At 48.7% G+C, this 27625-nt stretch overlaps 1 protein-coding gene across 1 annotated transcript in view; it reads left to right on the top strand.

The window, feature by feature from the left end:
* LOC144768928 (alpha-2-macroglobulin-like protein 1) overlaps positions 1–27625 on the top strand; it is a 451046-nt gene that overhangs the window by 175615 nt on the left and 247806 nt on the right. The window contains exons 14-15 of the mRNA XM_078652935.1: positions 22400–22542; positions 23722–23871. Coding sequence (XP_078509061.1) covers positions 22400–22542; positions 23722–23871 — 293 coding nt within the window. The remainder of the gene's footprint in view (positions 1–22399; positions 22543–23721; positions 23872–27625) is intronic.

Raw genomic sequence — 27625 nt, forward strand, 5'->3', positions numbered from 1 at the left:
GTAAGCATTCGCACACGGTCTACCTCATCAGGGGGCAGCGTTAGATTAAAAATGTACGATTTATCCATGTTAACTTTAAAGCCGGCAACCTTCTCAAACTCAGAAAGGACCTCATGTACATGAGGCAGCGAGTTGGCCGGCTCTCCTAGCGATAAAAGAACATCATCCGCGAACAGAGAGATCTTGTGCTGTTCGCCAGTAAATGGAATGCCGATAATCTGCTCCTTTTCCCTAATCGCAAGCGCCAGAGGCTCTATGCTGAGTGCGAAGAGGAGCGGGGAAAGTGGGCACCCCTGCCGCGTACCGCGGGAATGGGGGAAGCAAGCCGACCGATGTCCGTTAACCAATACCCTAGATACTGGTCGGTCATAATTAGCCTGAACCCTTCGGACAAAGTGGCAGGAGAATCCAAAAGCTTCCAGCGTTAAGTTCAGAAACCCCCAATCAACACGGTCAAATGCCTTCTCCGCATCCAGACCCACTAACACTGCAGGTAAGCGAAATCGGTCGGCCTTCTCGGTCAAATGCGCCACCCGTCGCAAATTGTCATGGGTTTGTCTCCCCTTGATGAATCCAGACTGGTCCGGATGGATAATGGCCGGCATTAGATCCTGGAGCCGTCTTGCAAGAATCGAGGAATACAGCTTGGCGTCCAGGTTAAGGAGCGCTATCGGACGGTAGGAGGTGCAGTGGGTGGGGTCTTTCCCAGGTTTGGGGAGAATGGTGACTAAAGCCTCGGCCATCGATCCCGAGGTCCGCCCCTCCGTCGCCATGGAGTTGAAGAGGGTAACTAAAAAGTCGCATAGTTCTCCCGCGAATGTCTTGTAAAACGTGGCCGTGTACCCGTCAGGACCAGGGGCCTTGTGGAGCTTAAGAGCTTTTATAGCATCCATCACTTCTTCCCCTGAGATAGGGGCTGAGAGATGCTCATTCCACTCCCCGGAGACTTGGGGAATAGGGAGGCTAGCTAGGAAGGCGGATTGAGCTGCCCGATCCAGGTCCTCCCCACCATATAGAGCCGCATAAAAACGGCTAAAGATAGCAGCCTTGTCTCCGTCCCTGTGCTGGTCCCGTCCTGCCTCATCTTTAATCCCACCTACATATTCCCGCTCCCGTTTATCTCGAAGCTGCCTCGCCAGGTGCCTCCCCACCTTGTTCCCCATTGAATAGGAAGTCCTCCGCAGCCGCAGAAGTGTAAATTCCGCTCTGTTATTATAATGGGCCCGGAGCTTCCCCCGGACCGCAGTCAATGGCCGCAGGGTCATTCGAGATGGGTTGGCTTTATGTGCCTGTTCCAGTGCCGCCAATTCAGATTCAAGAGCCTCACGTTCCTTCCTCCTTTGCTTATTGAGATTAGCATTGAGACTAGGGCAGCTACCCCGCAGTGAGGCCTTACAGGCATCCCAAGTGGTATACACCGAGGTGTCCGAAGGCGGGTTGAGTTCCAAGAAATCCCGAATGGCCCTCCTCAGCTCCTTACAGGCAACATCATCACGTGACAATGCTTCGGGGAAATACCATTTCTTCCATCCGTCCCCCCCCATTGACCACCGCAACCCAAGCACAACCAAGCTGTGGTCCGACACTGAGAGTGGGAAGATGCTGGATACCTGGAGGTCCCCCCTCAATGCTTGACTTATGAAGATGTGGTCAATTCGTGAATAAGACAAATGCACATGGGAAAAATAGGTGTAATCCCTAGATTGGGGATAAAGGAAACGCCAACCATCAACCAATCCTAGGTCCCCCACCTGCCGCTGCGTCTCAGCGGTAAAGACCCCCGCCCCGGACCTCTGTGTGCCTGAGCTATCCAGGACTTTATCCCAGACCATGTTGAAGTCTCCCATCAGGAACAGCTGGCCTTCCACGAATTCCCCCACTTTATCCAACAGAGTCTGCAAAAAGCCATTCTGTGAAGCATTAGGCCCATACACCACTACAAATGTGCACATACGTCCATACAACACCCCCTTCACCATCAGCCACCTCCCTTCCTTATCTCCACTAACTCCCTCCGGTTGGAAGTGGAGGGACGCTCGAAACATTAGGGCCACCCCCCTATGCTTAGTGGATGCAGACGCCCTGTATATAAGTGGAAAGAGCCGATAGCGAAGCCTGTGCTCGTCCTTCCTGGCTAAGTGAGTTTCTTGAAGACCAACCACATCTAGGTGGTGGTCTATTAGGTACTTCCACACCTTCTGCCGCTTCTGCGGGGAGTTGAGTCCCTTCACGTTCCATGTGCCTATACTAATAGTCATAACCAATCAAGTAACACCCATGCGCCATGTCACCTACTTTGGAGGGAGATTCCATCACACTTCCCCACCCCGCTACCAACTCCCTGCCCGTACCCAACCACCCAGCATACCCCTCTCCCCCCCGCCAGCCCGTCCTCCTTCGCGAAATACAAGCCAAATATGACTCCCAAAATCTGAAAATCAAGAATGAGTTGTAGAACACACATCCCCCCCCACACGCAGCAATCCACACATACCACACATAGCCGCCACCACTGGCCCCCCAACCCCCCCCCAAGTCCCACCCCCCCCAACGTTACCCCCCGTCCCCACTCTCCCCCCCACCCCCCCAAAAAACAAGAAACAACAAAATGCAACTCAAGGCACTGAACCTGAACCTCGCAGTCATCAGTTCCAGCAGGTCATGGTTCGGAAGTCCCCCACTGGACTGGAATCGGGGCAGGGGTGTCAACCGGGAGACCCCCAGGTCCAAGGTCCGGGGTGTCTTCTCCAAAAGTACCATCGTACCCCGGGGACCTCAGGCCCAGAGCCCCTCCGACGCCATTCAATGAGGCCGGGGTCACGCTGCTCCAGAACTCGCCTGGGAATCCGCCATGGTGGCGGAGGCCACTGAAGCCACAGCAGCTCCTCTCTCCTGTTCACTAGCCGTAGGATCTGGTCGTCGCCGCTCCGGGGATGGGCCCACCCTGTGCCAGGAGGAAGAGCGACGCCGCCTCCGGGATGGCGAGCCGCGTGCCTCCTGTGAAGGTTCCGTTTCCTCGATGCCCAGGAGAACTTTCGCCGCCTGAAGGGAATTGATCTGCCTCAGCCTATTTTCCCAGCGAAATATAATCCGGAAGGGATGGCCCCACGAGTAGGAGACCCCGCGCTCTCGGAGGAAGGCGGTCACAGGACGGAAATCCCTCCGCTTCTGCAATGTCGTTGCTGCTAGGTCCTGATACAGCTGCGGGCGGTGTCCCCTAAACTGCAGGGAAGAGATGGTTCTGGCTTTTCTCAATATCCTCTCCTTCAGCTGAAAATCATGCACACAAACGAGGATATCAGGAGGCGGACCCCCCCCCTCGTCTGGGCAACCCCACTCTGTGCACTCTGTCCATCTGAATGTCACGCACCTCTTCATCCTCCAGAATCTGCAGAAACAGGGCCTGGACGTATCCCCGCAGGTCCCCCGCCTCACCGTCCCCTGGCACCGCTTTGATACGAATGTTATTTCTCCTAGAACGGTTCTCCAAATCCTCCGCGTGGGTTTGTAGATCCAAGTTCTGCTCAGTTAGGCGGAGAACGTCCTGTTGAAGCTGGTGCATGTCCTCCGCCATGCTTAGGTCGTGGTCCTCCAATGTTGCCACCCTTTCACCAATCCCATCCACGTCCCTCCTCACCTCCCGTAGATCAGATGCTAACTGCGTGCGGAGTTCGGCGATGTCATCTTTAATGGAGGCAAAGAGCTCCGCCATGAACGCTTTAGTGGCGGGTGCTTCGTCATCCGAATGCCTCGAGGATCCACCGGCACCCGGTGAGGCCGGCTGCTGTGACGATTTGGAGGCGCCATCCTTCAACACCTTTCTACGCTGCGAAGAGGACATGGCGGCTGTGCTCGACCCCTAGAAGCACCTCACCCTGGTCCACGGTTCCGAAGGGACCCCGCCAGGAGTCAACCCACCAGGGATAGCGAGACTGCTCTCCCTGTGGTCCGTTCAGCAACTCGGCCTCGTCCGTCCACTGCGGCCAGGGCCGGTCTGCGCAGCGAGGTCCCAAGGACCGCACTCCACCCAGGTGCACCGAAGGCCCGGCAGGTTACCCCCACAAAGTCAGTGTCCAGCTCGCAGGATGTGCTCGAGGCTTCAGGCCAGGGCCACCACCAGCAGCCAACTCCAGGAATAAACAGGGTCGGACCGCCGAGCTCCACGAAGAAGTCCCCTTCAAAAAAATGGCGCCACAGACGCAACCGGTGGTCGTGCCCCTCTCTCCAGCCCACAAAGTCCCCCGGGGGGCGCAGGCCAGTTCGGCAGCAAGCTCTAGGGCAGGCCCGCCCCCAGGACAGGCCAGCACAGGCAGCGGCCCACTCTACCGCCACTGCAGGGTCCGCTCTCTCCCCTACCGTTCTGGCTCACTCTGCGACCGGCAGCTCGGGAACTGAGCCCCCACTGGCTCCCAGTCAATATGGCCCCGCCAGGCCCGGTCCGCGTGTGCTCCGGTACCCCCAGCAGTCTCGGCCGGTCCATTCTCCCGCAGGTCAGATGCTCCAGTCGTCACCCCTCGTCGGCCGGTCGTCCTCTAGTCCGGACCCGGCTCCAAACCTTCAGGGTTTCCGCTGCTAAGGCCCTGCCCAGCTCCACTCCGATCGATTCCGGGGGCTCCCAATTTCCCCTGACCTGTGCTGCTGATGTCTCCTCCTGAGCACTCCCGTCAGCGCTGACGAAGCCTGCCCTCTGCTTCCGCCGGGCGCAGTGCACGGACCCAGGCACCTGCGATATCCTCCGGGACCGGAGGCCGCCCCGTCCCGGTCCAGATCCGCAGCTACGCAAATCCGCGGCTGCACAGGCCGCGACTCGGCTCCTCTGTAACGGCCGCCACAGACTCCGGAACTCTCCGCTGGCGGCACTGGAGCACTCCGCTAGATATCTGCGGTCTCCGCCGTCGATGAAACTCCGGGCAGCGCCCCCGGGACCCCGCTATCCGGTGCTTTGTTGGTCCGGCGTCGGAGAGGCTCGAAGAAGCGTCCTACTCCGACGCCATCTTGGCCACACCCCCCTTCCATCTTTTTACACATCTTCCACTATCCTGCTCCCGACTCATACACACAATTCCTTTCTCTCCTATCTGCATCCTTACCCTCACCTTTTACATGTCTCTTACTAATCTTCTTATCGTAAATGCTGTCCCCTCTTCTGTTCTCTATGCTATCCTTTCTACCCTCTTTAACCCCTTGGCGCTGGGGGGGTAGGGGGGTCCGCGCGGTGCCGCCATGCTCGTGAAGGAACCACTCCGTCACGACCCACGGGTGCGCTGTGCTTGTGACGGAATGGTTCCGTCACAGCTTTGCCCTCTCAATAGAACGCTCATCGCAGGCGCGGAATTCATGCGGCGCAGGCCCGGCGGCCGGGCCATGACGGAACCACTCTGTCATTAGCACAGCGCGTCCGTGGCTGGTGACGGAGTAGTTCCGTCACCAGCAGGCAAAGGGTTAAATGCCCCCCACTACCATGCTCCTCTATCTTACACACCGTCCCCCTAACAAATTGCATCACCTATTCAAACTCCATCCTCATTCAGGACTTGGCCTCTTAGCTATCAGAGGGCAACTGTAATATTGTATACAAGATTACAGAATTAGGCAAAACATAGTCAGCAATGCTATAGATATGTAATTCTGTCTGAAGAAAGTCGTGAGCATCAGTCAAAAGGTATTGAGAAAGGCAGCGTGCGCCGGGCTGTATACCCCAATTGGTACAGCTGCTGAAATTTGGCTATATTGTCTACCCCAGGAATGCAAGATGCACCCTGGGTAATGGGACATGTGGTGTGGGCCATAGCTGCTTGCTCCACATTTCTGTTTGAATCATTTTTATTGATTTTATACAGTAACACCATTACAACTGGAGCCACCTACATCCAGTGGCCGCCGGACATTCTTTCGGATGCCTATGCAGTAAGCAGACATAAAATGAAGAACATGAAAATACAGAAATTTAGAACGCCATTGTTAAATGAAAATTAAAATGTGAAAGGTGGAGAGGAGGAGGGGGGTGGGGAAGTGGGGGGAAGCGTAAGTTCCTCTCTCCTGAAGTGATGGTGGTGCCAGGAAGAGGGTGCGGCCTGGCGTTGCGTGTTAGAATCGGTAGATGTTAAGCATAAGACTTGTAGGTACTAGGGGCATGTCAGTTCGCAGAATTCTTCCACTAGGTACGCTATGCACGGCTGCCACATTTTGTCAAACCGTGGTAATTCCTGCGTAGCCACCGCCGTGAGTTTCTCCATTTCCAGGATAGCCCAGATTTTATGCAGCCAGTCCCGATGAGTAGGGATCCTGTCAGCCCCCAACCGGCTCAATAAAACCGGGTTAATAGAGAGCAATAGCTTTGCCACTGGTGGACTTCAAGGGGTGAGTGAGCGGATTGGGAAGGCCTAAGAGTGTGAAAGTGGGGAGTCTAGGTATGTCTGTGTCAAACATGGGGTCAACAGCTTTCAATACCTCCGACCAGTATGGACCAATCTTGGGGCATTGCCACAGGAGATGGGTAATTGCACCCCTTTGTCCACACCTTCGCCAGCACATCCCATTACCCCCTTGAGTCCCACTTAGCTACTCTTGCTGGCGTTAGGTTCCAATGATGGGCTATTCTGAGGAGCATTTCCTTATTGGTTGTGTTGAGGGCGGATGTACGTCGAGCTCGGTGGAGGATGTCACTCCACTCCTTGTCCGAGGAGGAATAGTCGCATTCTTTCTCCCATCTGGCCCTGGCGGGGGCAGGGCCGGCTTTAGCGCTGATGGAGCCCTGTGCGACAATTATTTTTGGCGCCCCCAAATCCCATGACCACCTCTTCGCATTCTCTCGCTACCACCTGCAAAAGTGTCCCTTATCTCTCCCATCATAAGATATTGCTAAACACAGCGCCCACCTGAGGTCAAAGCGCCCCCCTCCACAGGTCAGCACCCAGTGCGACCGCACCAGTCGCACTGCCCTAAAGCCGGCCCTGGGCGGGGGAACATAAGGGGCGTACGGGTTGTTTAAAAAATGCATAGATATCCGACAGCAGATTCTTGTCGAAGCTCCACGTGACAAGCCACTTCTTGAAAGGCAGGAGTGTTCTGCCTGCGTGTGGTTGAATCCACGGTCTAGTGACCCAGTGCGTTACAGCCAAGCACTGCTACTTTGAGTTCAGAAGCGGGTAATAGGTCTGTAGCGTGGGGAAATCCATGAGACCCTCAAGGTTGAACAAGTCCCCCACCTTCTTACTTCTCGACTTCTTGTCATGCTTTGTAGCCTGCACCATCTAAAGCCGTGAGAAAGTTTGGGTCACCTATTAAGGGGGTCTGCGGGGATATATGAGTCGAGAGGTTATGTTTCCACTGCACCCTGTTCCAAACCCCCACTGTTCTTCGTGTGACTGGTGAGACGTAAACACTCAGGGACCTGTATGGTTTGGGCTGCACTGGGCACCTTCCCGATGTGTATCCCAGCTATGGCCTGGTCTATGAAGCACCAGTGCTTATCAGTAAGTGTTCTACCATGTAGCGCAGTTGGGCTGCCTGATAATACTTGCACAGGTTCAGGACCCCTAGACAGCCCTCTGCCATCGCGAGGTAAGCCAGTGGTGTGGACACTCGCGCTTTTTTACTTTCCCATTTGAAGTTCCATATTAAAGCCTGTTACTTGTCAAGAACCCGCGTCGGGGCTGCAACGGTAGAGATTGCATCACATAAAACAGTTTAGGGAGCAGCGTCATTTATACAGCAGCCAGGCACACCAACCAGGAAAGGTTCTGCGATTTCCATTTGCCGAGACAAGTCCGCATCAAGGTAAGTAGATTTCCGTAGTTGTGGTCTGCAGTGGCCTAAATTTTGGGGAAGGTCCGCAAGCCCAGGGATTGGACCCCGTTTTTCGCCCACTGAAATGGGAATTGTTCGCGTAAGTGTGCCCACTCAAGTTCTTGTAGTTTAGATCGCGGATTTTTGCAGGTTAACTTTGAAACCCGACGCAAGCCCGAACTGTGAGATTTCTGCAATAGCCGCCGTCAGGGAGGCCGACTAGTGTTTGAGGGTTAAAAGGACGTCATCGGCATAAAGTATGATCTTGTGCTCCCTCCCTCCCATCTGGATTCCTGCCATCCTTGCGTTGCCCCGTATGCATTCGGCCAGCCGCTCCATGTAAAGTGCAAAAAGGAAGGGGGGGCAGAGGGCAACTCTTCCTGGTCCCACGTTCAATGGGAAAGGTGGGGACTGTATGCCATTGACACAAATGTTTGCCTGGGAGGCTGCATAGCAGGCTCGTACCCACTTGAGTAGTTGGGGCCAAATCCCATCCGTTTAAGTACCCAGTACAAGTACGGCCAGTGTACTCAAACGCTTTCTCAGCGTCTATCGTGAGCACTAGAGCCGGTCTCTGGGAGCATCGAATTTTATCCAGGAGGTGACATAACCTTTTCGTGTTATCGCTGCATCCGCGTCTGGGATAAACCCTGCTTGATCCGGATCAACTATTCCCTGAACTTATGGCACCAATCTCTGTGCCAACACACTAGTAACATTTTTTGCCTCCACATTTAACAAGGACATTGGGCAATTCAAGGCACAACTTTTGGGGTCCTTGCCAGGTTTGGGGATTACCATGATAGTGGCATTACTCATGGAGTCTGGAAGTGATCCCGGTTTGTCTATGTGGTTATATAGGCAATTGAATATTGGGGCCAGGTGGAATGCGCATGCTTTATAAAACTCCCTGCAGTAGCGGTCAGGGCCGGGCGCCTTGTGAGGCTGTAGCCTCTGCATAGCTGTAAGAGCCTCCTGTACCTGATGTCTTTCTCTAGGGCGCAGTATTTATTTTTATTTATTTTATGTAGTTTATAAAGCGCACAGCTACCCCCGAAGGGGTGTCCCGGCGCTAGAACCTAAGTCTCAGAGGAGAGGAAAGGAGCAAAGAGGGGAAGTAACATAGTAAATCAGAGTCCAGAGAAGAGCCAAGTTTTGAGTCTGGCCCGGAAGATGGATTCAGAGGGACAGAATCTAAGATCGACTGGCAGCGCGTTCCATAGTTTTGCCGCAATGACACTAAACCCTCTGCCACCCATTCTGGATAGTCTGAAACGGGGAGAGATCAGAAGGCATAGGTCATTGGATCTCAGAGATCTGATGGAGCGGGATATTGAAACCCGTTTTTTCAAATAGTTTGGTCCACGATCGTTGATGGCTCGGTGAGTCAGAGTGAGGATCTTAAACTGGATGCGGCTGGCCACAGGTAGCCAGTGCAGTTCCTTACGATATGCGGCGACTGACTGACGATAGGGAATATTGCCAATCAGCCTTGCCGCCCCATTCTGAACAATCTGTAGCCGGTCAATCAAGTATTGGGGGGCTCCAGCATAGAGGCTATTAGCATAATCCAGATGGGACGTAATGAGGGCATGGGTAACTGTACGGCGGGAGTCCAGAGGGAGATAGGGGAGGATTTTTCGAATCATGCGCAACTTCAGGAAACAGGCAGAGGTCACTTTGTTAATCTGAGTCTTGCATGAAAGAGAGTCGTCAAACTGGAAGCCCAGGTTACGGGCCGAGTGGACGGGAGAGGGAGCGGGATCAAGTGCCGTGGGCCACCACCAGGAGGAAGGGATGGAGTTTTTCTGATTAAAAAACAGCACCTCTGTTTTGTCTGCATTGCAGTATATAGGTACTTCCACAGGTAAGCCTCAACGTCCAGGTGTCGTAGTGGCTTTGCTGAGTAGAGCGCTCTTTAGAATTCCCCAAACGCGCGTGCAATACATTCATCCGCATCTGCAACAGAGCCATCAGCTCCACAGATTTCTGATACCCGCCTGTCGACTACCTGTTCTCTAAGACGATGTGCCAGCATGCGACCTGCCTTGTTACCTCCAGCATAATACCTCTGACATAGCCGGAGTAGGGCATACTGCGCTCGTCCCATGCCTATCGCCAGGAGCTGCGTACGAGCCATTGTCAGTTGTGTGACCATTATGGTGCCCAAACAGACATGTGCCGCTTCTAATTCCTTGAACTGACCCTCCAACTGGGTTCGCTTGTCCCGCTGTTCCCCATTGTATTTTGTTGTGACGCCTATAAAGTGCCCTCGTAGAACTACCTTTAATGTTTCCCAAAGTGTAGCTATAGCTGTCTCAGCAGTGTCATTCTGTTCCAGGAAGGTGAACAGTGCCGTGAGAGTGGATAGGAGCACCTGCTCAAATGTGAGGAGTTTTGTGTTGAGGCACCATCGCTGGGGAACTGGTGTGCGCGGTGCTAGGCGAAATCTAAGGCCAACGGGGGAGTGGTCTGAGAGGGCAGCGGCTCCAATATCTGTGGTTACGGTAGCCCCTGTTATCCCTGGTGTGGTGAGAAAATAGTCGATTCGTCTGTACGTTTGGTGCGATGCAGCGAAGAAAGTGTATTCAATCTCTGTAGGATGCATGTGATGCTAAATGTCAGTGAGTCCTGCGTTGGCCATCCATCCTACAATGCCCGTAGTGAGTCCCCCAGTCTGGCCCTCCCGGAGGTGGGATCTTTTACGTTGGCCATCCATTGTAACATTGAAGTCGCGCCCCACCACCAGCTACCTGTCTGGCGTAGAGATCAGTCGACCCATGGCGTCTTTGATGAACAGTTCCTGTCTGTTATTAGGGGCATAGATAGTGGCTATCGTGTACCTGGTACCCCGGATCCCTACGTGTAGTGCCAACAAGCAGCCCGGGATATCTGCGAAGACACCCTCCACCCTCCCAGCAAAAAAAGGTACCAAACAGGATTTCCACCCCAGCCTTTTTGCCAGTACCGGAGGAAAAGTATTGCCGGTCGAACCAGCGGCATCGCATTCTCCGCCAGTCCGGATGACCAAATAATAATAATAATAATAATAAAGGGGTCTTATCATGCGCGGACTTAGCCCAATGGGCATCAAGGCGCCTAATTCTAAATCCAGCTCACAACAAAAACCAGGCAGCTCAACCTGTGTAAGCTCTCGAAAAGCACCACGTTTTTAAAGCCTTTTTAAAGAGCGCTAGAGAGGGGAGGACCTTCAACTCCATCGGCAAGATGTTCCAAAGCTGTGGCGCGACGACGGAGAAGGCCCTAGCTCCCCATCTAGTGAGCTTAAAACGAGGGACAACAAGTTGAAGTAGTCCCGATGAGCGCAGACACCTTGTAGGGTGATAGCGAGTGAGCAGATGACTAATAGCGTTCTTAGAGCCATCCTCGAGAGCTCTGTAAGTTAGACACAGAATTTTAAAATCAATTCTGTGCTGAATAGGAAGCCAGTGAAGGTCTCTCCTCGCAGCAGTAGCAGAAGAGGCCCTGGGAAGATCCAGGACAAAACGTGCAGCAGCATTCTGCACAATTTGCAGACGGTGTATAAGGCCCTTGTTGGATTCCATGTAGAGAGAGTTGCAGTAGTCTAGCCTGGAACCAACAAGGGCAACTGCAATCTGCTTGCGTGCTTGGAGAGACAGATAGCTGCGGATTCTGTTGAGCGTCTTGATCACGCCCCAGCAGGTCGAGACGGTCCGATTCACCTGTAGGGACATCGAGAGTGAAGTGTCGAATACCACACCCAGATTTCTGGCAGATTGCGAGGGAGTGGGGCAGATGCCAAGAGAAGTAGGCCACCACTCACTCGACCAGATATCTTGGTCCTTTCCAAAGACCAAGACCTCAGTCTTGTCGCCATTTAGCTTCAGGAAGTTGGCAACCATCCAATCTGCAACGTATTGCATACAGGACCTGAAGCTAGAGGCAGATGATACAACAGAGGACTGAGTAAGTGAAACCATAATCTGGGTGTCATCGGCGTATGATACCACCTCCATCCCCTGAGATCTTACAAGCCTAGCAAGGGGGGCGACATAGATGTTGAACAGGGTCGGACTTAATGCCGACCCCTGTGGCACCCCACATTGCAAGGACTTAGCTGGGGAGAGGTGGTTGCCGAGCATCACTCTCTGTTCCCTATCAAGGAGAAAGGAGTTGAGGAGACTCAGGGCCGAACCCGTGACACCTGCCTCCCTAAGCCGAGATGTTAAAATGGCAGGAGACAAGGTGTCAAATGCGGCCGTGAGGTCCAATAGCACAAGAACAGTAGTTTGTCCGGCATCCACCTTGCGTCGGATGTTATCGACTACAAAGGTGAGAGCAGATTCTGTGCTGTGATGTTTTCGAAATCCATGCTGGGTAATATCAAGATACTCCGCAGTTTCAAGGAAGGAGGAAAGATGGCAATTCAAGTGTGCTTCCAAAATTTTAGCCGGTGCAGGGAGCAGAGAAATCGGTCTAACATTTTTCAAGAGACCAGGATCAAGTGAGGGCTTCTTAAGGAGCGGCCTCACAATGGCCTTCTTCCATGTTGATGGAAAAATGCCTGGGGGCAGGAGGCTGTCCCTGCACTCCTTTAACTTTTTTAGAGGCAATGGATCCAATGGAGAGGAGGACTTCGTTTTGTCAAGGAGAAGATTCAATCCCTCCCGGGACATAGAGGGAAAATCAGAGAAGAGGCTAGGAGGAGCGGTAACCAGTGACTCGGAGGAACGGATACCTAATAGACTGTCTTCATCCAGAGAAAGACGTTGTACCTCTAAGGAAGTGTGGATATCAGAGATCTTTTTATGAAAAAAGTCTGCAATATCGTCAAATGGGTCTCGTGCAAGAAATATATGTCACACCTAGCGTCTTTAAGAAATGACAGTAACGCTAACCGCTTCACTGGGGAATTGAGGCCCCGAACATTGAGGCTAATTATAAACTCCATTTCTCACCTCATCACCTCCCATTTCCCGCCCATTCGAGTACTCCGCAACCTGCACCTCTCCACGAAGGAAAGTAGGAGGCAACACCATAGAGAGAGAAGGGAAGGAAAAAATATAAGTGAAATACAAAACAGAGCACAACATAAACTGTGAGTTGAACCATATCTCCCACCAGGGAGCCAAACTGGTCACTAATGTGGGGTCCATGTCCCTGCTGGGTATGTTGAAAAAAGCAACCCAGGAGTGTCAGCTGGCGGGCTGTATTGTTAGGACCCTTGATACCATTCTAGGCCATGACAAACTCTTCTATAAGAGGGGCCACACCAATCTAGCGGGAAGTCGAGCACTAGTTGACTTGGGCTGTCAATAGTCACTGGCTGTAGAACTGGCTGCACCTTCATGCTGTAGGTGTTGGAGAAGTCATGCACGTTCCTCCCGGATATCGGCTTTGGTCAGTTTATTTAGCTTCTTTGGCCCCCTTCAGGACAAACGCCGCACTCGACAACCCTCATCGAATGGTTCATGGGTCAGGGACCCGGAGGGGGAGTTCTGCCTCAGGTCCGGCATCTCCAGTATAGCGTGGGCATCTGTGAGAATGCACACTGACCGGACCTCCTCCTTCCATGTAAACTGCAGGCAGAAAGGGTGGCCCCACATATAGAGGATCTCCTAGGTTCTAGTGAAATTAGTTAGCGGCTTCAGAGCCCTGCAGCATTGCACCGTTGTTGGAGATAGGTCTTTGTAAAGCCCGATCTTATATCCTTCAAAGTCGATGGTTCTCACATCTCTAGTCACGGACATTATTGTTTTCTTCTGGTTATAGAAGTGTAGACACGTGAGTATGTCCTGAGGTTGGCCTGGGGTGGTCACCGGCCTCCCTGTGCGATGAGTACGGTGCAGCGTTATTACTTGCACTTGTAGTGCAGGCACCACGTGCTTGAACAGCCGCATCACAAACGCCTCCAGGTCTCCCGAGATGGCCCATGCCTGCACACCCTTTATTTGAATATTGGAGCATCGAGAACGATTCTCCAAATTCTCAATCTGGTACTGCAGTTCCGCATTCTGGTCACATAGCTCCAGGAGCTCCCGACGGTGACTATCTAGCTCCTCCTCGCGGACATCGTGGTTCTGTGCACTGAGTCCAACCTTTGGTCGAGGGCGGCAACGCCCTGTCTAAACCCCTTGATATCTGTGGCAATGTTGCGCTTAAGTTCTGCAAAGTTCTTGCGATGGGTGCCAAACAATCACTCAATGAAAGCCTGCATCAAGGGGGACTCCCCGCCACCAGGCCTGTCTGTGTGATTCCTTTGATCCTCTGTGTCCCGTGAGGCATCTGTCTTTTTAGTTGTCGAGTGGGCGAAGATGTCTTTCACTCAGGGTTCTTTTTTCTTTTGTCGGTGTGTGCTCATCTCTGCCCTAGAGCGGCGGTGCCCCCTCTATGAGTTGGCTGGCCTCCACTTATAAGTGGTTGTCTCCCACGGGCTCCTCTAGGCGGTCTTGTTGCAGAACAAATCAGCCCCCAGGCCCACAAGGCAGCTCAGCCCCGGGACACTGCTTTGAGCCCCTGGGCGCCAGACAGGGGGAAGGAGCGGGAGGTGGGCTGGCTCACCAGGTGTGCACCACAGAAGGCCATAACTCAAGGCCCTTGCCTCCAGCTACAACAAAATAGCCCATGTGGAAGTGGTTATATTATTTGGGCCCAAGTGGGCTGACAGTCTCCGGTAGTGGAGTGGCCCAGGCCTGGTAGCTCCCAGATGCGACTTCCCACACATCGTAGTGAAAGGTGTCACTCGCCTCCCTGGCCCCGGGTAGGCCCTCCCCTAGCCTACCCGGTTGCTCTTCAGGGATCAAGGCCTCCTGCCCCGTCTCGGTGGTAGTAGTCCTCCCACGCGCATGGCACTGCAAGAAAGAGTTAGGGGCACAGCTGCGGGGGCCACACCGGGAGCCACACCATGTCTTGAGGGGGCAACGGGGAGAGCCATGTGCCGTGAGGCAGATCATGCCGGGCCGGTCCGCAGTATACCCAGTATCTGTGCCCTCGCCTCGAGGCCTGGACTCTGCAGTCAGCGGTTGCTCCCACGGACCAGCAGCCCCTGGCAGTCCTGTCGCACAAGGGGGCACTCAGTCTGGCCAAACGGCCTCACCCCTCTCCCTACGCACGCCCCCGAGAACGGCCTGGCAGCTGACTTCATGTAGATGGAAGAGCGGGGGCCGCCTCCTCGCGTGCTGCTCAACGCAGTCGGCAGCCTCCCTGCCCCCACACCCTGGAGCCGCACTCAACACCTAGGATCCCCGCACCCTGGAGCCGCACTCACCAACTAGGATGTTTTCTGAGAGTGTGGGGGTCAGAGTCCTCCCTCTAGGCCACCCGGCTGTGGCTCTGCAGGCCACAGCCGCTCCAATCACGGGGGCCATTTTTCACCCTCGCTCCATTGTCGCTGTGGCCCCCAGAGTCCTCCTGCTCACCAGCCGCCATCAGGGAGTCTCCCGTGCCATAGCCGGGTGCCAGCACTCAGCGAAGGAATGGTTTAGGTCCTTTGGGCCGGCGGAGCTCCGAGGTGCACGTTTTTTCCTGCTCGGCCATCTTGGCAGGGGCGGCCTTAGGCATGTACAGGCTGTGCACCTGCACAGGGCCACCAAACCCCAGGGGCCGCCACGCCAATATATATCCTTAATATAATAATCCTCTGAGGATGGATACATATTTGCGTGGAGACCCCTGGCAGGGATTTGGCGGCCTCCGGCTCTGTTCCACTTCCAAACACCCTGAACCCCTCCCTCTTAACCGGCCTCCGCGCTCCGCCCTGCCCTGAGCCCCTCTTCAGGGGCCCCCTACCTATGCTCCCTGCCCAGGGCCACCATGAGCCTAGATCCGCCCCTGATCTTGGACATGCCCCTGTTCCACATTTCTGTTGCTGAAAGTCCACACTTGCATGTCCACCCCAACTGGTCCTTTGAAGAACCTATATGTCCACCCCCACAGGATCCCATTTGAACCCAGGGCCTCACCCAAACAGGTCCATGGAAGTGGAAAACTGGCATGTTTGCAGGTTGATTCGCTCTCTGATGCAGAATTCATATAATACTTCATACCCCTGAAAAGATTGCAAAGTGCTCAGATTTTCAATGGGATCCCTTTTTGAAGTGCATAGTTGAATAAAGTATTAGACGTAGCTTGGCCCAGGTGTTGAGTGAGTGGTGTGAGATTGTTAGACATACTTTAAACAAGATGCAGAAGATGATTCTGTTTTTAAGCAGGAGGTGATGCTGAGAGTGTGAGTTGTTCCATGCACTGACTAACCTACAGTGCAAAGTCCACAACAATGAGCTAGAAACCACATTGTATTACATGATAGGGTAGTAGGTGTGGTGGGAATGTAAATCAGAAGCATACAAAACACATATACAAATCAATAAGAGTATTGTAACCATTTCAGCAACTAAACAAGTCATGCTAATTATACATCTTAGAAATGCTGAGATAGTGGTATCAATTCTGAGAATTCCCCCACTAGATGTAATGAACCCACTTTTAAAAAGGTAAAGGGATGAACACAAAATTCTTTAACACTGAAAGGTCTGTGGTTAGTAAAGGGGGTACACATATATTAGGCAGAATGAAGTAAATGTTTAAACACTATAGTTGCCACTTAGGTACAGTGCAGCTACATGCATCTTCAAATGTCCACATTTATGGTCACATTTAATAAAAATATCCATGAGTGAGATTATATTGTGCAAAGGTGGCACATTCTTTTCCATGAAAGCACATGTTGCTTTATAATGCTTTCAAAGAAATTCAATGACAAGAAAAAGCATGCAAAAAACTGCAAATTAAAAAATGGCCTAATGCTTCCAAAACTGGAATGACTTTCCAGGTAAAGTCACTGGGATTGTTTGTGCTGCATCCTCACAAGCAGGTGCAGAACCTGCTGTGAGTGTCAGTATTGAAATCTCCCACATCCACAAAAGTGGGTTGCAGCAATTATATTCGGGATGGTATGCAGAAATGCATTGCTATAGATAGCACTAACCCTGCGAGGCCTAAAGTGCTATATACCGTAATGTGGCTCAAAGCTTTATTTTTGACCAGTAGTTTTTGTTTCAGTCACATTGTGTTAGATAAACCACCTGCCTCTCTACAGACATATCCCTATATAAACTGTTTAAGTTAGTAATAAACAAGTAGCACCATCTTTCTTTGCACTTGGTTAGGTAAAAAAAAAAACACAGATGCTTATTCGCAACCTGACCTTGCTCACAATTAAATGTAACATTTGAAGCTGAAAACTCTCCATTTAGTGTATAGCTTTCAGCCAATGAAGGAATAACCTTTCCTTGCTTCCATCCATGACCTCTTTAATTAGGTATTAAATTTGGTGCTCACACATTAGGTGTGCATCTGTTCTTTATTATATTATTTCTTTAGTATAGGATAGTTTTTCTCACGGAGTGGTACGCATGGGGCTGATCCCCATGTGGTCCTGAAGAAGAGGTTTAGGGGACACCTCGAAACATGTCGACCAAATACTAGGGAAAGTATACACATAACATTTACACTTCCTCACTACTATTAACCCCTTTTTATCCATACCAACTAGGAGCAGGAATAAATGAATCGCCCACTAGCTAGATATTTTCAGCATCACCATCACCACTCCCCCAAACACAGCACTACACATTTTTCACAAAAAGTGCTCCTACGCAATTCCGCAAGTGGCAGAATGCCCCAGACAGTAGCTGTCTGGGAAGGCCCCAATGATGAAGCATGTCACCTAGGGGTGTGAGGGGACTCAAGAAGAGAATTTTCTCTTCTTAGTTTTGGGTCGCTGTTTCGGATATTTAGCGGAAGTCCTTCCCTTTGGTTAGGTTCTCTGATCTGTCATTTACAGATTTGTTAATATCTCTTTAATTAGGCGCCAGCTATACTCCAAAGGGATAAACCAGTTTTCACACTGGTCCCGTCCTTTAGGGCATGTAAGGGCGTGCACGCTGCCACTGACCCTTTGTGCACTGGAAGAAAGACAAGACGTGGTGTTGCATTATCTATTCCATCTAGCGAAGGCTGAAGTTCAAGTTTACTACATTAGAGTTCATCTTGTAGACATAATAGTGAAAAGAAAAGGCACAGCAGCAAATGACAAAATGATGGGAGGAATGCTTAAACCCATATTAGACGTTGCAATGCCTCTGGGCAGCACAGCAAACCACAGTTTTTCATCCAGTTTACCATTATAGACAATTAAATCAGTCTTTGCCCTGCTCCACTAGGAGCACTCCAGCCCCCCCAGGCCACGTCCTGCCAAAAATTAATAGAAGCAAGTCCCAATTGGTTTCTGCCTATTTAGTCCTTACAAGTGAGGTATAGTTTGAACTCTGTGGCACAGTGAGTTCAGGTCCCACATCTAGGCATACCTGTTACATTTAAGACATCTATTGCAAAAAACAACAAAGTGATTGGAGAAATGCTGCAATTAATCTTAGTAACTGAGGATTGCTCTGGGCCATATTCAAGGCCATCGTGTTATTCTTTTTAGCCATTCTGGGCAAAGACAGGCATTATGCAAATCAGTCATGGTCCTGCTCCAATAGGAAACATCCAGTCTAAACTGCAAGGACCTGGACCTGGCCATACTCCACATAATCCCAGATTTTTCAATTGTGTCTGAAACATGTTTTGTGGAACCCCCTTTTCTGATATCTTGTCTAGGGGCAAGGATGTGGCGCAACAGCCAGAGCTGATGACTGTGGAGCTGGGGAACCAATTCTTGGTGTTTGCTCAACATCCTGTGATTCTGGGCAAATCACTTACTCTCCCTGTGCTTACAAAAAATGAATGTGTGCCTGTGTAATGTAAAAGATGCTCCTGTAAAGCGCAGCAATACCTTTGGGTCATGTTTGCTCTATATAAAACTGCAGAAAATATATTACAAAATGTTGCGAGCACTCCTGTTTCCAGGTACTGCTCAAGACTGGAAGTGGGCCACAACTTAAGGATGGCAGAAGCAAGAATCCATCTACACATTGACTGTCTCTGTGGAGAAAAACAGGCACACCCCTAATGGAAGATTGACATTACAACGCATGCTTTTACATCGCATGCTTTTACAACGCTGTTTTTACAACGCATACCATTACAACGCAAAGTGCTTTTAGGCGCTGGATAGTGAATTGTTTAATTTACTATTCCAACTCCAGTCCCCGTGGATAGTAGGGAAGGTGTTGGATAGTACGTTAAACACATTCCCTATCCTAGAGGGCCCCCCAGCACAATGCGTTGTAATGGTTTGCGTTGTAATAGTTGCGTCGTAAAGGCACTGCGTGGTAAAAGTTGCGTTGTAAAGGATGTTCCCCCCCCCCCTCAAAAGTGTTTTGGGAGTATTTTTACTAAAGTATCCTACATTTTGTGTTTTATGCGAAAAATAAAGCGCCAATGTAATTTTTTGTGCTAATGTTTTCTTGGAGACTTTTCATTTGAACTTTATATTAAGCACAAGCACTCCCAAAACTTCAGTTTACTAAACACTCCTACTTTATTTAATATTGTTTGCCCTCTATGACCTGGGCTCTGCAGGAGGGAATGGCCATCAATGATGCAGAGTACCAGCTTCCAGAGCTTTTTAGTCAGGAGGTGGTGATGGGAGGGGAGGGGGGGGCTCGACGTGTAACAAGGTTTAGATGGGGGAGCTCAGCGACAAAAGTTTGAAGACCTATGCCCGAGAGCAACCCCAGACTGGGTTTGGCCTATTTAAGCCTCGTTGATGAGGTAAAGCTTGAGTTCTGTGGCTCAATGAGCACAAGACCCATACCTGGGCTCACCTGTCACACTAATGATGGAAGATTACAGACTGTAATTCATTTACCACACACTAGATCAGGCGCTAAGTAATTTTCTGTACCTCTAATCTCCCGGGGCAGAGATCTTGGCCATCTCTGGCTGACAAGAAAAAGGTTAACTGCCCTGCCTGTCTTCCTCATCTCGAGTACCATGAGGATAAATTATTAGATCATATGGGTCGATACCAAAAAAAATTCAGGGAATGAATAAGGGCATTATCAATTATAATAATTCACTCTTTCACTCCATTATGGTAGTAATGAGAAATGGCTCTACAGCTTCAATACTGAATCTTAAGGTTGATTCTCGTGTGGGTCAAATGGCTTTTAGATATATCTTTGACTTGACCTCTTCATAGAAGACTCTATTGCTTTATTGTGTTTCCTGGTTGGATCCCTTATATACTTAGGGTACAGCTCTGTATGGATGTGCTTGCTACCCTATTCTACATTATCACTATCAATTAAGCTCCTTTGATTCAGAACAAATATTTACTAATGTTCCAAATTTTAGGTCATAGACATCTTCATTAAAGTAATAGAGGACCTATCGTCCTCCCTGGTTTTTGTTTCTTAACCCCTTGCGTGCTCGTGACTGAACCATTCCGTCACGAGCCACGGTGGGACTGTGCTGGTGATGGAATGGCTCCGTCACGGCCCGGCCGCGGCGCCTGCGTGGTGCTGATTTCACGCCATTCCGTCACAAACACAGTGCCACCGCGGCTCGTGATGGAGTGGTTCTGTCACGAGCATGGCGGCGCCGCTTGACCCCCCCTGCCCCCTAGCGCCACGGCGGAATTACCTCCGCGGTCAAGGGGTTAAGGGATAAAGTGGAGCACTATCAAGACTGCAGTATATTCTCAAAAGAAATGACTGCCTTAGTCAACTCGGGGAGCTGAGCTTGGGGGATATGGAAACTGCTAGATTCTTAGCGGGACATTGTTTTTTTTTACTTTGTGAATGGTGCTGCCTATCAGGCTGCATTTTTCCCTTTTACTGCATGTTTGTTATGACTTCCTAAACAGCAGGATCTGTTTATTGTTGCAGTATAGTTTGATTTAGAACCTTTTATTTGGGAGACTGAAGCACTTAAAAGTTTGGAGACCGTGGCCTTTGATAAGCTGTCATGGGTGTTTGTCTGTGTTGTTTCACGAATATGAACTATCATGGTAAAACAAAAGGCAAGAGGCGTTTGACAAAACAGGAAAAGTTTGTTTAACTAAACGCTTCGGCTGGGAGACAGTTACAGAAGCGGGGTCTGCGGACTGCCTCAATGTACAATCAATCTGAGAGGTATTTTATACAGTTCATTGGGTATCATAAAATGGTTCTGACAATCCTTTTTAGGCAAGGAGTGTGAACCTCTGTCTTTGGAGTCATAAATAAGGCTTTGGATAAGGAATCAAGGTGGGCCTCGATCTGGCGTGCACACAATGCAGCCAGTGGGTAACGTGTCCAGATGTACGTCGGGGGGGGGGGGTATGATCACTGCATTTACTGTGTGTGCTGTGTTTTGATTGGCAATGGGTTACGAGCTTTATGCTGCATCTGACTTTATGGTGTGTTGGCAACGGGCGCACCCCTACCCTTCTAGCAATATGTACTTTATTGGACCCAACCTCCCTGGACCAATGTGTTGTCCCTTCACTTATCTGTGGGATTGATCTGAGTTTCCTGTTCGCACGTTTGTCTTCCAGCTACGTGCCACCCCACCTGTGACCTGTCAATCAGTAACCTCAGGCCTAGGTCTCAGAGCCTGCATGACCATGTATTTCCGAGCCGAGGGTGATGGACAGTTCATGATGGGTGAATTCGATAATAGAGATGCAATTTTGTTCTTATACATGAATGTGTTGTTATTTACAATGACATTGACTTTTTCAAGATTAAAATTGTTAAAAAATGCTAGATTTTTCACCCTTATTTGGTCTATGAATTATGCTTTGATAAATGTTCCTGGATTTCTACTTTCATCTGTGAATTATTCTGACCTTCATGACTTCAGTGAAGATTCCTAAGATGCAGATCCAAGATCAAAAGGAACAAACTTGTTCTAATACATAGGATTAGGACATGAGAGAGTTCTATGTAGGATCGGAGTTAGGGAATATAAATCATTTAGAAGTTAGAAATTAGGTTATAAATTTGGGATAGGTTGTTCTTATGGGATATGGTTAGCTATAGGAATGAAGCCTTGAATTTGAGACAAGGCTAAGTTCAGTCAACTTCTTCAAGACATAGACTGAGAAGGTTACATTTAGAGAGAGATTTGGTACAATTTATTTGCAAACATACCTATTCTTCTCACTCCGTCAAGTCTTCCATCGCTTTGTGCAAGATAGGAATATGCACAAGGGACAGGGTTGATGTTAGGGTTACTGATGAATTGAACGGTGATAGGAAAACTGGATATTGTTAAAGATAGGGTTACAGATCACAGAAACAAGGGAATGTTTTCAGAAATGTTAGATTTTGAGTAAGGCTGATATGGGTTAGGAATGGTTTCTTTTGGCCTTAGTATATGGGCTAGAGTTATGATTTGGTTTAGAAGATTTGTTTGGAGAGAAAGTGAAGGTTCAACAGAGAGCAATGTCTAAGGCCGCAGTTAGCGTTGTTAGCTGTAGTTGGAACTGAGCTATGATAAGTGGTTAGAGAGAGCCTGTTAAACCTAGAAGAGTTGGGTGCAAAGTTGACCTGGGTTTATAGATCAAGTTAGGGGTGTTTATGTTGAAGAGAGATAGTGGAATTTTCCCAAGATTAACATTTGAAAAAGTTATGTTGGTAGCAAAGTTATGTCACATTTCAAACTGACCTTCAACCTTTCTTTCAATCTGTCTCAGTACAAGGATCCTTCACCATTGCTGTGACCATCAACCCCCTCTATGCCCCGATAGCCCGGCTGTTGGTATTTGCACTGTTTCCCAATGGAGGGATCACAGCTGACATTGTTGCGCTTAATATATTCTTGTGCTTCAAGAACAAGGTCAGTGTTAGATGGAAGGGCCACTGTTTCTTTCTGTTTTCCTTTATTTGCTTATTTCATTGTTATGCATGGGTCTCATCAAGAGCTGTTATCATTTATATGTATTTCATTTTCTAAACCTGATAACTCACTGCTATGATGTAGCAACAGTTGATAACAAAACCTGGTACCCACTGTTGCTATGTCATAAAGGCCTTCAAGGCTAGGGTGACTGGGCTTTCTGAGAGCCTGTTAGCACAGCTCTGCTTGTCTGCTTTTACTGAAAGCAGAAAGCACAGACGTAGGAGGAGACAAGAAAAGCAGAGAACGTCGGTTAAGGACGGCAGGTAAGGTATTTTTGTATTTGGGCTAGGGAGGAAAGGCCATGTTATGTAAGGCTGCCCAATTACTCCTCTACACCTGCGCAGTAGTTGAAGGCAGGGACAGAAGATTTTAGTGACATAAAGTTATAGATGGCTAAAAAGTGAATTACAGAGATGCTTTTGACCTCAGGGTTCTCAGTGACATCATAGACAGCTTTTTTGCTCTTGTTGTCTGTTTTATGTCACTCAACCCCCTTGGTGAAAAATATCCACATTATTCACTGTTACCTATCTCTAACACTATATTTTCCTTGTTTTCCTATTATTCATCCTAGTTACTTCTATCTTTATTCTTTAGTCTTGTTTTTCCTTTCATGTTTGATTGTATTTTTCTTGTTGATTTCCTACAGTTTATTTGTTCTTCTCCAGTGTAACATTTGTAAAATTATATGTTTCTAGCCCCTATTACTCCACTGTACCATTTTATCATCTTAGTTTCTTGTAATTGTTTTCTTTCCTCTGTTTCTTTTGACTTCCTGCTCCAAGAGTTTATTTATGATTTGTTTTTTCTGTAAGGCATTTATTTTGCCCATACTTTTCTTCCAGAACCCTCTCTGATAATTTGTCTTTTTTATTTATTTATACCACAGTTCAAATATGTATGCTCTTTTGTATTTCTGTATCCTGTTGCCTGATGATTCTTTCTGTTTCAACATTGTTACCCTCTTTCTCACCTCTTTTCATCCTAGTCTCTTTGCCTTTTCAACTTTGTGAGATTACTCTTTATCCTTCAGTTTTTCAATTTTCTCCTTTTGGTCTCTATCCTTCTTTACTTCCTCCTCCTATTCTGTTGTATTGACGCTGCATGCCTTGACAGGTGGAGTTGGCCTTTTCTGCACCTGAGGACTTGCCTGGATCAGATGTGAGTGTCCAACTTAAGGCAGCCCCTAATTCCATCTGTGCACTTCGTGCTGTCGACCAGAGTGTCCTGCTAATGAGGCCGGAGACAGAACTTTCCAGCAAGATGGTGAGTGATATTAAATGTGCCCTCAACCAAAATCCCATTCTGACCTGAGTATGGGGCTATCTCAAACAAGCTTCTATCCTTAGCCCTGCTACTTGGAAGGATGCCTCAACATCATTCCTAAGTATCTCAAGCCTCTCAAAATCAAGGTATAGGAATGACCCAACATCTAATGGCACTTTACTGTACTCCCAACTTCGGCTACTAGTATGAATGATGGCAACGTTGATATTTTGAAGCTAAATGCCGAGGAATATTCTACCTAGTGCTTGAAATAGTGGCTTAGAAGGAAATTGGCTTATTTACCCCTTTCTGATTAAAAGACAATGGGTCTGATGTAGGTAATCCCAGATTACTGTTTCTTAAATACCGAATCATACCGATTCAGTATTTAAGAACTGGCAATCAGGATTTAGGTAATTTTACCGATTTCATTACCAAATCGGTATGATTCGGTAATTACCGAATCGGTATGATTCGGTAATTACCGAATCGGTATTTACCGATTCGGTAATTGCCATTCATTCCTATGGGCCTGTAGGCCCAAAGGAATGAATGTCAATTACCGAATCTGTAAATACCGATTCAGTAATTGGGGGAAACATTGAAGGGTGGCAGGGTGTCACTTTGACCCCCTGTTGCACCCCTCAATTGTGCATGGGTGCACATGTTGCAGACATCCATGCCCTTAGGGTATGTATGTCTGCAACATGCCACTGTTTAAAAAACAAAAAAAAATGCTTTTTAGAGGGTTTTCATTATTTACCACCAACTTCTAGTTGGTGGTAAATAACGAATTCTTAAACCCCTGTAGCACTGATTGCAGTGCTACCTACATGTCAAAATGCAGAATCGGTAGTTTTACCGATTCGGTATTTTACAGAATCGGTAAAATTACCGATTCGGTAAAATTACTGAATCTGTATTTTAACATGCCCCTACATCTCCATCTTCAAATACCGGTTGGTAACGGCCGACCGGTATTTGCCTTCCTACATCTGGCCCTTAGGGCCTCATTTATGAGAAGTGACACATCGCTGCGTGAAAGCAACATAGCATCACTTCTCAGTGCGCCTTCCTTGCAACATGATTGATGCGTCATATTTACTGGATGTATGACGTTACAACGCATACTTTTACAACGCCTACCTTTACAACGCATTTTTTACACCGCAACATCCATTACAACGCACACCATTACAACGCATGCCATTACAACGAATTCTTTGAAACTACCTTTACAACGCATTCCACTACAACGCATACTACATTTACAACGCATACCATTACAACGCATTACATTGCATTACATGTAAGGTAAGTGTTGGATAGTGTAGGGGTAAAAATTACTATTCTAACTCCAGGGGGTGCAACAGTAGGGTAAGTGTTGGATAGTGTAGGGGTAAAAATTACTATTCTAACTCCAGGGGGTGCAACAGTAGGGTAAGTGTTGGATAGTGTAAGGGTATAATGTGTTGTAATGCTATGCGTTGTAATGGTATGCGTTGTAATGACTGCGTTGTAATGGTATGCGTTGTAGTGGTGTGCATTGTAGTGTCATGCGTTGTAATGACTGCGTTGTAAATGCATGCGTTGTAATGGATGTTGCGTTGTAAAAGTTTCGTTGTAATGGTAGTGCGTTGTAAAAGTTGTGTTGTAAAGATTGTATACCATATTTACTGTATGACGCATCATGTCGCAAGGAGTTACAGATACGTCAGTATTTCTGACGTATCTGTATGGCGCAAAGTGACGCATTGTTGGAGTGTGTCACAAAAGTGACGCAACTCCAGCAAAGTGTCCTTTCACTTGGGGCAAGCCACATGTGAAAGGGCTTGCGTCAGTCTTACGCCTGCTGTGAGGCAGGCGTAAGGTATTGATGCATTTGCACCCTGGAAGTGGCAGTGTGAAATCTGGTAGATTTCACTGCGTCACTTCAACGAGGGTTACTTATGGCGGGAACGCCCACCCTGCATACATTACACCTGAAACAGGTATAATGTAGCGCAGGGGTTTACAAAGTGACAAATCTGCTTAGATGCGTCACTTTGTAAATAGGGTGCAATATGAGGCATGTTTTACACCGCCGATGCATCACAAAAAGTGACACACCGGAAGCGCAAAACTGTTGCAAGGCTTCATAAATAAGGCCCTAAGGTCTCATGCTTCTCAAGCTCACCTAGCTTGATGTGAGGCAACCACATCCGTGTTTATACATTTTCAGCGTGCCATCTCTTTTCAGCTCTCACAGTTCTTTAAGGCGTGCAAGACTGGAAGACCATGTACAACCTGTGTTTCTTATTCGATATCCTAATACCAGACGAAGGATATCTGTTCGATTGAGCATGATTTGTGACTGAAGGAATTGGTGAAAAGAGTAACACGCCGACAAAAACAGCCAAACATATGTTCCTAACTTTGAAGAAACGTTCAAAAAATCATAAGGACCTTCTTAGAAGACAAGTAAATGTAAAATCCTAAAAGGAAACAGAGGCCCAGATTTACTTATAATTCACGCTGCATCGCACCATCCAAATGTTCTCTAAAGTCCAAAGTAACCCTTCCAAGTCATGTCTTTAACCTACTTATTTTAAATGTAGTGGTTAACCGCTTCAGCGCGGCGCGAATTTTCGCGCTGTGCTGAAGATTCGAAAAACGGGTTGGCCTGTGCTCATGACGGAATCGTTCCGTCATGAGCATGGAAAGGGTTAAAGGAAGGTTTAACTTCAATTGCACATACAGGAGTAGCAGGCATTTCTGCAATATAAACCTGCAATATAAACCTTTAGTAATAGAATCTCATGTCTCTTTGCAAAAGCTTTAACCCCTTCCATGCGGATGACAAAGCCAGCTCGTCATGGGCGTAACCTGCGCGACGCGGATGACGAGCTGGCTTTGTCACAAACCGCACGATTTTTAAATTTCAGCGCACAGCGGGAAAACCCGCTAGCGCGGTAGCGGTTAAAAAGCTCCCATTAGCATAATTCTGTTTTTACCTTAATTAACCACTAAGTAATAGCTAAAGCACCAAGGGCCAGATGCATCAAGCTAAAAACCGGTTGCAAAGGGGCAGATTCTCAGAATCTGCCCCTTTGCGACCGGTATTTTTGCATTTGGGATGCATCATCCCAAATGCAAAAATCGCTAATAGAGAATTCGCTAAATTGCGATTGTTTGCATTTAAGGAATCTCAAATTGAGATTCCTTAGATGCAATGCATTAAAGTTTCAAAAATAGCGAATTCGCTAATAGGGCACGCAAATTACCACGAAGTACAACTTCGTGGTAATTTGCTAAAACTTAGAAAAATGCACTTTTGTGCATATTTTAAAGTTTCATGTTGTGCACACACATGCCCTAAGGGCATGTGTGTGCGCAACATATGTGCACAGATCAAAATCAGGGGTGCAACAGGGTGTCCTTTGGACACCCCTGCTCCCTTGAACTCGCAATCTCAATTTGCGAATCGCTAATTGCGATTCGCAAATTGAGATTGTCTCCCCATTCATTCCTATGGGCCTCTGGGCCCATAGGAATGAATGGGGAGGTATTCATTAATTGCGACTCGCAATTTGCGAGTCGCAATTAAGGAATTCTAAGGAATCGCTATTTATGTAGTTATTGCTTGATGCATTCCATTTTGCTATTCCTTATTAGCGATTCCTTATTTTTCGCTAATAAGGAATCGCAAAATGGATGCATGATGCATCTGGCCCCAAGTTGCCATTGTAACCACACCGGAGTTGGATTGATCAGC

This window comes from Lissotriton helveticus, chromosome 7 (genome assembly GCF_964261635.1).
Source record: "Lissotriton helveticus chromosome 7, aLisHel1.1, whole genome shotgun sequence".
Taxonomy (NCBI): Eukaryota; Metazoa; Chordata; class Amphibia; order Caudata; family Salamandridae; genus Lissotriton; species Lissotriton helveticus.